This window comes from Olea europaea, chromosome 18 (assembly GCF_002742605.1).
Source record: "Olea europaea var. sylvestris chromosome 18, O_europaea_v1, whole genome shotgun sequence".
Classification (NCBI taxonomy): Eukaryota; Viridiplantae; Streptophyta; class Magnoliopsida; order Lamiales; family Oleaceae; genus Olea; species Olea europaea.
In genome coordinates this window covers 19,789,657-19,800,902 of record NC_036254.1, presented here as the reverse complement: position 1 = coordinate 19,800,902, position 11,246 = coordinate 19,789,657, and the positions used below count along the sequence as shown (strand labels likewise).

The following is an 11,246-nucleotide window of genomic DNA, read 5'->3' as shown; positions in this document are numbered from 1 at the left end:
GTAGTTTCAAATTTCTAAAAAAGTCAAAGGTCATTTTGGAAAAGGTTATATACTATTTGGGCCATTTTCATGTATATCCCGACGTTAACAAGGAACGGTGACAACCAAACTAATGTTGATAGTAAAAAGGATCTAATCAAAATTATCATTGAATTGAAAAGAAAAACAATACTTGTTTGCTTAGACTAATCGTAGTGATGTGATTCGAGAAGGAGATACATGGATAGACTCTCACTTCGTTGGTCAGGCAAATTCAATTACTTCATGTCAAACTCGATAGATATGCAATGAATTACTCTTCCACGTTGACTTATTTTAAGATACAACTTTAAAAATGTTGCACAGCATTTACTTGCTAATATGCAAAGGAAAAATGTTTAAAGACAACTTTTGAATAGTGATGGCAAAAATCCTTGCTCCGCTTCGACGGGTTGGCAGGACGGGATGTGGATGCCCGGCCTCGAACTCACCTCATGAAAAGAAAAAGAAAAATAATAAAAAGTAAAAAAATAAATGGGACAACTAACGGGGCAAGCTGTTACCCCGCCTTTGGGCGGTACGAGGTACCCCGTCCTGCTACCATCACTACTTTTGGATGCTTTGGATTTGACTGCTAACCAATTGATATTATCAAAAAGAACAACATAGAACTATAGACATATAAAAAGGAACATCATAATAAAATCATCTATATTATTTCAAGTAGAAAAATAAAATAATTTAATATATATTATTATTTTTTATTTAAAAAGATATAAAATATTGATTTTGATCCTAAATTACCAACTTGACCCTAACTTAGTGCTTGTTTGGTAGAAATTTTGATATTTGATTTTTTGACCGTTAGAGATAACGTGAGTCCTATTTGTGAGAGAAGAATTCAAAAATGACGACTGGAATAGTGAAATAACGGTCAAAAAATTAATTTTAATTGACTTTAAGTTGCACCAAACAAGCTCTTAACAATAATACTGAAATACATGGTTTTCCTTAATTATTATTGTTAGATTTTGTGTTGGCTATTCCGTGAACAAAAGGGTAAAATTGTAAATGCTCAAAAGTTTAGGGTAAATTTGTTAATTATTAAAGGTTAGGGGTTATTGTGTACGTGTGTAAAAGATGAGGGACTCGGTTACAATTTTGGCAAAATGTGCTAGGGTTTGAGTTATGAAGTAAGGCAAGATATGTCGTCGAAGTTTCGCTAGTTGCTTGCCAAGTGGTCGCTCGAGCGATAAAAATAGAATGATCGTCGCTCGCTTCTCGCCCCCACTTTGCTTGAGCAAAACAGCGTCGCTCGCTTTTCGCTCGAGCGACAGTGTTACCCATAAAATCATATTTTCCTTTTTTTGACATTTTAACCCGACCAGAAATATCAAAATACACATACATGAGAAAAATTGCGCCGATTTTGTGATGTGCTCTCAAGATATTGAAATTGAAGAAAACTCTCCTACACTTTAACTTTCTTATTCAACCCCATATTTGATTCGATCAATTACATGAAAAATATCAAATCAACATTCACCAAACACCACAACACAATCTTCTAGTGCCTTTGTTGATTTTTGGAGATCGAGGAAGGAGATCGAAGTCCTGATCATTAGAGAACATGCGGTTCCTTGAATCCACAGGAGATAGACAAAATCAAGACTCGGGAATTGGTGTAGCACGCAATCTAGGAGGGCTAGGTGCCGGGAGTTGGTGCAGGATCACGCATTCCAGGAAGGTCTTGAGGAAACTATGGTCAAGATGTCAGAAAAACCAGTGTAGGTTGAGTCTGGCTAATTGTAAGTTTCATTTACGTTTATAGTGGATTCCTACTAGTTTGGACCCGGAGTTTTACCTACATTGGAGTTTCTCCGTCATCAAACAATTGTGTTATTTATCTTTCTGCAATTAATTTATGACCGGTATTCAAATTTAGGATAGTAAAGCATGCGAACTGATCTAAACAAATTAATTTTTGTGACGTGTTGCAATTATTAATTGATTGAAAAAAAAAATTCTGCCTAAACACATATTCACCCCCCTCTAGGTGTTGATTGGGTCGAACTACGATATTTCAATTATCAAGAATGACTAAATAATTTATTTTATGTATTTCTAATTACAACAATAAAATGATATTCTAATTGCAACGATATAAAGCAATTTTAACCCTAATAATCTACTTACCTACAAAAGTAATTAAAGGTGACATATATACATAGAACTGAATGTTCACATGTGATGTGAAGCGAACATTTGTTTCAAACTCCCTCCAAAATTTGAAAAAAAATAAAATAAACTGCTATTGCTTTAGAAGTTGGAGTTGTCTTTATTTCAAAATGATTGTCTTTTTTCACTTAAATTTCATAAAACTTTTAAGAACATTTCCGAAAGTCATGATTACAAACACTGGGAGTTATCCTTTCTGATTCATTAAAACAAAAGAGATTATTAATGCAAAAGTTGTCTTGGTGGGGGCTCTCAATACTAAAGGGACAAATTCCTTATTCAAAACTACTTATAAAAATGACAAAAATTAACCATAAGAGATTATTAATGCAAAAGTTGTCTTGGTGGGGGCTCTCAATACTAAAGGGACAAATTCCTTATTCAAAACTACTTATAAAAATGACAAAAATTAACCATAATTTTGTCACATATATGAGAAAAAAAGAAGGAACAACATATCAAAGTGTAGAATAAAATGTTAAATTAATCTCGTCCTTGTCGCTAGCATGATGAGATATGGATAACAAAATTTTCTTCCACCACCAACCTACCTCGAAAGCCGGATGGTAAGCGAGGCAAGGGCGAAAAGAGGATAGGGAACAAGGAATTTCTCGTACCTACAAAAAGTTTTTCCATTTCAACTTGAGTCATAATTAAAAATAAATAAATAATTAAGATGAGCTATCAATGAATATCTTTTAATTTCCTCCCCGACCCGGCTCCTGCCATGCCTTTGAAAAATCGAGTACCGAAAAACATTGTGCTAAATACAAACTAAAAATGAACTTGGGAGACATTCTTTAGAGCCCAATATGGACTTTATTAACGTGCTGAAATTTAGCTCCTATTTGAGCTTCATTTTATTTTAATGTATTTTTTTCTTTCTTCATTTTAACCATACACTCTTTAATAAAATAATATTACAAATAAATAAATAAATAATTTCTTCTTTTTTAACCATACGAATCCACATAATCATTACTTCAAAATACATTCTTCTCAAAAACTCATTAAAAGAGAGCTCGAACAATAACTTAAGAACTCAAAATTTCTCTCTTTTCACGTCTCTAATCTTCGCTCAAAGAGAAAAACCTCTTTATTTCATTCAAAAACCTCTTTATTTCATTCATACTTCTTTTACTTCTGTTTTTATTTATTTATTTATTATATAGAATATTGTACTACATTTTCAGTATAAATAACCAAAATGAACAAATAATTTCATTTATAACATGATCCTTGTTGCATGAAGGGTAAATTCCACGTAGAATTACGCTAGAGTAACTAATCAATATATAATAATCTATACTATTGACAAGAATGAGCTTTTAAGATGTATGCTCAATTTTTAATATTGTAGCCTATTAAGTTTAAAGGAGCAATTAAATCTGATTAAACACACAAATTTCAAGTTGTCTATTAAAAGATAAATTTCACATCAAACAAAAGTAAAATCATCAACAAATAAGAGTTTGGATTACATCCAATTCTTCATGTGTCGTGGATTAAATTACACTAATCAAAACATTAGGACGCGTTTGGTTTGTTGTTTTCAGTTTTGCAAAATGTTGAAAACATGTTTGATATGATATTTTTGAAAATACATTTTAAAAAAAAGATTAAATTTATAACAGAAAACTCAAAACGCATTTTTTTATGTTTTGAATATTTTGAAAGAAAATTTTAAAAACACCCATGAAAAGTAAGAGTTTAAATAAATTTTTAAAAATGACAATTTTAAATTTAAAAAACTAAAAATTTCGAAAAAAAATAAAATTATAAAAATTTCTTGAAAAATAAAAATAAAAATAATTCAAACTTTACATAAAAAAACTATAAATAAATAAATTAATGAACACAGTTAAAAATATTTGAGTCCACGTTATTGATTTTTATTTTTTATATTTTGAATTTAATTTATTATTTTTGTTTTTATTTTACTTTTGTATTGAGAAAAAAATGTGTGGTTAAGAAATAAGAAAAAGTTTTAATTTTGCGTGTAATATTATTTTATTAAAAAATGTGTGATTGAAAAGAAAAGAAAGAAAAATGAATTTTGGGAAAAACGGATATCAAACAGTGGCTGAACACTTTTGATAAAAAGAAAAATAAATTGTTTTATAATTTATATTATTTAATTTCCTCTAAGACAGCATTTCAAATAATAACCAATTAAATAGTTGAATATAAAATATTTTCCAATTAGGAGAAACACAAACACATATTTATCAAAAGGAAAAATCCATTTGTACAAAATAAATTCTCACGGAATGCCGTCAGAATCTCATATGTAGTGGCCCTCACGTTGCGGTTGTGATAAAAAATTGTCAAAAAATTCACCCACTCCTTCTATGAATTATTTGTACAATTTTTGTGAAATTTTGTTCTGTACACACAGTATCTCCCTTATCATAATCTCTTTTGATTTAAAAAGATATTGCTAGTGCTAATAAGATAGAGTTATTGTAAATGTACACTGTCGTTTATGTTAAAGGATGATATTCCCTATTACGTGTCAAAATCTGGCTAGTAATGTGAAGGAGCATCGGAAAAATCAAAGGCTAAAATAGATGCCACATGAAAGTACGAGGTTATATGATATAAAAAATAATCTACATGCAGCATGTTTAAGAAAAGATAAGATAATTACACAAGGGTAAAACTGTAGTTATATTCAGAAGCAAGGGCATTAACGAGAAGGAAAAAAGCTCGACGGCGACTGAAAGACAGTAAATTCATTTTTCGACCTGCTGCACAGATTTGTGAGTGAAATTCGTATATAAGTAGTGTTTTTCCTATAAACATTACATGTCACTGTTACAAATTTAAGTGTCATTAACACACACTCACACACAGTTGGTTGATGTACCTATAATTGAATTACATCAGTTTGGATTGAGTTGTTGGGGTTGTTGAACTTGAAAGCTCATTGCATTTCGCTCTCACGCATTTTCACACACTGATGATACCCGTATTGAATCTTCTGTAGTGTTACCATTTTCTTCTCTCTGGGGTGGGTTTTTGTTGGGTTATTGGTGTTTAGCTGTTGTGATGTGAAAGAAGAGCAATGAAAAAGATAAAATGACAGAAATGTAAAGACACTGGACTCTACCATTTTGCCCTTCCAAATCTTCTCTTCATATTTTCCTTTCCCACACGCACACACTGTGAGGGTGCATAATAATTGACATGTACCTCTTGAATGTTGATTGGGTTTGTGGGTTTTTGAAGGATTAATCTGTGGTTGAGCACTGAAAATCAACTCGCCAAAAGCAAAAGTACCAGTATTTGTTTCGGAGTATTTTAATTTCCTAGCATACCATTTTTAGATGTTCGAGAGAAGAGGGAAGAAGTGGGTACAAGTTTGGATCTGAAGAACAGCTCATTTCGCTTGTGGCGTTTTAACAAAAATTCACCCATATGTTAAAGCAGATCCATTAAAGGGAAGAAAAAATTCTGTCGTTTGTGTTGTACAGAGATCATATGCCCAACAGTGCATCATTGTGAGTGAAAAGAAGTCTCTGCAGATCCATTTTAAGGGGCTTCATTGTGGTCAATTTCTGGTATCTGCATGCATAGCTATCTCTGGTTAAATCCCAGTACTTGTTGATTTCAGCGTTTTGACTTGGACTACAGCAACAAAAATCTTGGTCTCTTGGAAAAATTGATTCTCGGTTAAGGTCTTGTCATGGTTGGTTGAACAGTGAGCATGCGGGCTGTATTTGAACAAGAGTACAACTCATGTGGATGGGATAGTGATGGCACAATGATGCATTTAATGTTTTCTTGCTGTTGGTTCAATCATATGCACTTTATTTGTTTCAGAGTTGGGTGTTTTTTAAAGAAATAATGTTTTTCTTTTGAAGTTTTCGAAAGGGGAAAATTTTGCTTTTGCTATAATGAGTAGAGATTTGAAGCAAGAGGAAAAGGAGAAGCGTTCTGATGTGGCTGAGAAAGTTGTGGTGGCTGTTAAGGCATCAAGGGAGATTCCCAAGACTGCTCTTGTTTGGGCTTTGACTCATGTTGTTCAACCTGGGGACTGCATTAGTCTTCTTGTGGTTGTTTCTTCACACGGTTCTGGTAATCTTTTAGATTCTTACCTGGGCTTTTCCCTTTCCCTTTTATGGCTTTAAATTCCCCTCTTATTGTTATTATTTTTTTTATTTTTTGGGTAAGCTGTGAGACAATGAAATGAGAACAAGTGTCCATGGTGGGCGATTTGATTCCGGCACAAAGAGTGCCAGTAAAATGGGGCAGGGCTTCTATAGGCATCATTACTTAACAATAGTTCTATCATTTGGAAGTTCATGGTCTTTTGGAAATCTTGGGCTATTTTGACGTTGCACTGAGTGCAGAATCAATCCTTGTGTATGTAACTTTATGGGGGATAATAATCACAGAAGTTGTCCTTTTCCTCTTTACTGAAGAGGAATGAGAATCTTGGGTCATTATAATGTTCTATTGCTCGGATTGTGAATAATTATTGTTTGAGATTTTCGGGATTTCCATTGGAATCCACGTTATTGTAGCTGCATATTCTATCCATAACTAGGTCTATACTCAATTAATATATTTACTTAGTTGGGAAATGAGCTTGTGTCCCTGGGTGTATCGGATGTGGACAGGTCATTTGATAGCAAATCTTCAAGGTTGTAGTTCGATTTTTTCCTAAGCCTACACATTATGGCCTTTTCCTTTCCACTAAATTTTACTAATCAGCTACTGCGAATTACCACTTTTCTCGGTTGATTGTACAACTAGCGGGTTCTAGCTAGTATATCCATCCTGCAGCTCCATAATTGAAATTTGGTTATTGCTGCTGAACTGAATTGACAATTTGATTTCCTCTAATCTACTATCATCTATCCCAGTATGGTTGTAATCATGCGTCAGAATTATGCCATTTCTACATGCAAAAAGTGCTTATTGCATGAGCCGTTAGATGAAACAAATTTTTTTTTTTAATTTCTTTGACATTTATTTTGTTTTTATTTCAAGTCAATATTAGCATCAATACAACTTACTAATAAACATACTAACAGCTGGTGTGCTTAAATCAGGTAGAAAATTATGGGGCTTCCCAAGATTTACTGGAGACTGTGCTAGTGGCAACAAAAAGTCGCAGAATGGGACGAAGGCAGAGCAGAAATATGATATAACAGATACTTGCTCCCAGATGATCCTTCAACTCCATGATGTTTATGATCCTAATAAAGTAGATATCAGTAGTTTTGTTTCTGTTGTATAGGGCTATGCATGGTGCCATACAGCTGATCTGTGTTTATGCAATTTTCAGATTAACGTGAAGATAAAAATTGTTTCGGGGTCTCCATGTGGAGCAGTGGCTGCAGAGGCAACGAGAACTCGAGCCAATTGGGTTGTTTTGGACAAGTAATATCTACACTTCTGTTGAGGCCATTTTAAAGTATTATCGGAATCTATTCAAAATTTCTCTGTATTTATGCAGCTTTTTGCTTCAAATTTTGCAGACAGCTCAAGCATGAGGAAAAGCGTTGCATGGAAGAACTTCAATGCAATGTTGTTGTCATGAAGCGTTCCCAACCCAAGGTTCTTCGTCTAAATTTAGTTGGATCACCTAGAAAGGGAAAAGAAGCGATGGACTCCGGTAAAGATCAAAAATCCAAAATTCAAGATAATAAGAATTTTTCTTTGAATTCTACTCAAGGTCCACTAGTTACACCATCAAGTAGTCCCGAGACATTCACCGTGACTGAAGGTGGAATTTCATCAGTTTCAAGCTCTGATCCCGGAATATCGCCATTCTTCGTTTCTGAAATGAAGGATAGTCTAAAGAAAGAGGAATTATCAGCTTTGAAAAAAGAGCAAGAACTTGACAAGTCCAGTTCAGACACTGAGAGTGAAAACTTATCCTCCACTTCGAGTTTTTTAAGGTTTCAACCATGGGTAGCAGAATTTACCAGTTCACACATTCAATCCTTGCTAGGAGAAAGCTCTGAACGATGCAACAATCGAACTCAAAATTCTGTAACAAAGGCCTTGCTAGAAAAGCTTTCTAAACTTGATGATGAAACTGGGTTTGCATCCCCAAGCTATAGGTCTAATATGGATTTCAGTGGTAATTTGAGAGAGGCAATTTTGCTCTCTAGAACAGCACCACCTGGACCACCTCCCTTGTGTTCGATTTGTCAACATAAGGCTCCGGTATTCGGAAAGCCTCCAAGGTGGTTCACATATGCCGAGCTGGAGCTTGCCACTGGAGGGTTTTCACAAGCTAACTTTTTAGCTGAAGGTGGATTTGGTTCTGTCCATAGAGGAGTCCTTCCAGATGGTCAGGCCATTGCTGTCAAGCAACACAAATTGGCCAGTTCTCAAGGAGATCAAGAATTTTGCTCGGAGGTTGAAGTTCTCAGCTGTGCTCAGCACCGAAATGTCGTTATGTTGATTGGTTTCTGCATTGAAGATGGCAGAAGATTACTGGTTTATGAATATATTTGCAACGGATCTCTGGATTCTCATCTTTATGGTTTGTTTTTCTCATTTCATAAACACTCTAGAGAACCTACACCTATTAGGTAGAGCATATTATGAATCTATCCATCATGGGTACTTCATTTGTGTTCGCTTACCATCAGAGCTCGATTGATTTCATTTATCCTGGTATAAGATTAGTTTTCATTATTTACTGATGGTTCTGGTATTTCCAGGACGTTATCAAGATCCACTCGCGTGGTCTGCGCGTCAAAAAATTGCACTTGGAGCTGCACGAGGTCTACGATATCTTCATGAGGAATGCAGAGTAGGTTGCATTGTCCATCGAGACATGCGGCCGAATAACATCCTCATTACCCATGACTTTGAACCCCTGGTACAGCAAATCTCTTAAATTGCCATTCCAGTTGAAAATATTATGAAGCACGCAGTGGATGTAGCTTACCGTTTTGAGGTCTCTGAGAGTGGGCTTTCTTGGTTTCTCATTGATCTTTCAGAAGTTTGTTACCTGGAAAAGTCAAAACTGTTGAAGTAGAAAATATGACGTATTTAGACACTATTTGATCTATTTGAGTTACTGCTTTCTCTGGTTGTTCATATGCATCTGCCTGTACATATAAATGTGCACACATGATCATATGATATGTATGTTATATTTGTTCATGTTTTATCCATACTTCTCTGTAGTTAGTAGATGTAGGCAAAACAGTAACCGTTTATTTTCTGTTAATTATTAGGTGTGAATAAATGGTGATTTTCTCTTGCAATCAAAGGGGTTATACAGTTATATTGTGTCCGCACGTGTATCTACTTGACATAGTCCAATAGTTTGATACTGTGAATTAAATTGTTTTACTTTCTCAACGTTGGTTCGGTCACCATTCTTTTCAGCTCTTCCTGCTACAAAGGTTCTCCACTCGATAGAAAGATAATATAAATCTCACTCGATTCATTTTCTGTAAGGTGGGAGACTTTGGTTTAGCAAGATGGCAACCTGATGGAGAAACAGGAGTTGAAACAAGAGTAATCGGAACATTTGGGTAATTCTTCTATTACTTGGTTTTCTCAGTTCTAGACTATGATCTCTACAATAAAATTGTCAAGTTCAATTAAACTATTACGCTTCATTTAGGTACTTGGCTCCTGAATATGCTCAAAGCGGACAGATCACAGAAAAAGCAGACGTTTACTCCTTTGGTGTGGTACTGGTCGAACTTGTTACTGGACGTAAAGCAGTGGATCTTAGCAGGCCTAAGGGCCAGCAGTGTCTCACCGAATGGGTATAACTCATCGACCGAGTGCCATAATTTGCTCAAGCTAACCCTGACAATCTCCAGAGGAGGTTATAAATGGTCTGGCCTAGGGGCTCAATCTGTCTGACTTGTGATTTTTTGATACGTTACAGGCACGCCCTTTATTGGATGCATACGCCATACGTGAGCTGGTCGATCCACAGCTCGGGAACTGTTATTCGGAGCGCGAGGTCTACTGCATGTTACATGCTGCGTCTTTGTGTATACGCGGGGATCCTCAGACAAGGCCTCGCATGTCTCGGGTAAGAAAAATATAGTTCACTGATGCACTGAAAATCATCAAGATTGAGAAAAATCAAGTAACATAATATCAAATGCTGTAAAATCATTAATGCTAGAAATTAATAAGGATATTCATTCCTATTGTGTTTCAAAAATAATAACGAGAACGTGTCCTAATTCCGGGGGATGGTACTTAGGTTGCACTGTGTTCGTTTCTATATTCTGGGAATAAAAAATTGTTCTCGTTTTCACTCCAGGTGCTTCGAATACTTGAGGGTGACATCATTAGGGATTCAAGTCGAACGACCACACCTGGGTATGACGTGGGAAGTCGGAGTGGCAGGATCTGTTCAGATTACCAGCTGCAACACGAACGACATAGTGGTCCAATGTTAATAGAGGCATTGGAAGGATTTAATACTAAGTTATCACTCAGAACTAGACCAAACTTCTCGGAAAGAGAAAGCCAGGACTTCGTGTAAAGACGATGTGTAAATGGCTTGGCACATGAACTTTATGCACAATTTTCCGTTGTCGTATGCGTGCTGGTCATTTTGTCCAATGCCATTAAGATTTTGTATCTTGTATAGTATTAGCTGCTTCAAATTCTGTAATTCAACCAGAAATGGGGTTGATACCCAATGACTAGTATTCATATTATTGGTTTGATGGATAGGGGCAATCTTAGCAATGTTGTTTTAATCTCTCATTCAGCCTGTCACATCTAACAGGTGGGTTAAGCTCGTCACGCCACAAGTCTTGATCATTCGTCGTCAATTTACAAAGAACCCAACCGCACCCCAAGACGGGAGCAATTGTGGTGGTGGGCATGGTCAAGCCCGACGTAACGTAGTCACCTCATTAGAAACATCGCTCTCAACGTATTTCGGCATATGTCCTCTAATATTAGTAATGGATTTTATGACATCCCATGTGAGGTTAGGTCAGCGGATAATCAATAACTCATGCAAGAAATGTTGAGAAGCGTCTAATGATGTGTCCCTCCAAATCTCATTGATGTTT

General features: G+C 35.4%; 1 protein-coding gene across 2 annotated transcripts; it reads left to right on the top strand.

Annotated features, from left to right (window-relative positions):
- Window positions 1-4,910: 4,910 nt before the first annotated feature.
- LOC111367701 (inactive protein kinase SELMODRAFT_444075-like) lies at window positions 4,911-10,925 on the top strand. 2 transcript variants are annotated; one of them, XM_022988707.1, is made up of 10 exons: window positions 4,911-4,979; window positions 5,449-6,297; window positions 7,278-7,432; window positions 7,514-7,608; window positions 7,707-8,722; window positions 8,904-9,064; window positions 9,652-9,728; window positions 9,821-9,968; window positions 10,094-10,243; window positions 10,481-10,925. In XM_022988707.1, exons 2-10 carry the CDS (start codon window positions 6,117-6,119, stop codon window positions 10,703-10,705), a joined length of 2,208 nt encoding a protein of 735 aa, XP_022844475.1. In that variant the 5' UTR covers window positions 4,911-4,979; window positions 5,449-6,116; the 3' UTR covers window positions 10,706-10,925. The 2 variants fall into 2 exon arrangements, with proteins under 2 accessions (XP_022844475.1, XP_022844474.1); XM_022988706.1 differs by lacking the exon at window positions 4,911-4,979 and having other exon boundaries at window positions 5,012-6,297.
- Window positions 10,926-11,246: the final 321 nt, after the last annotated feature.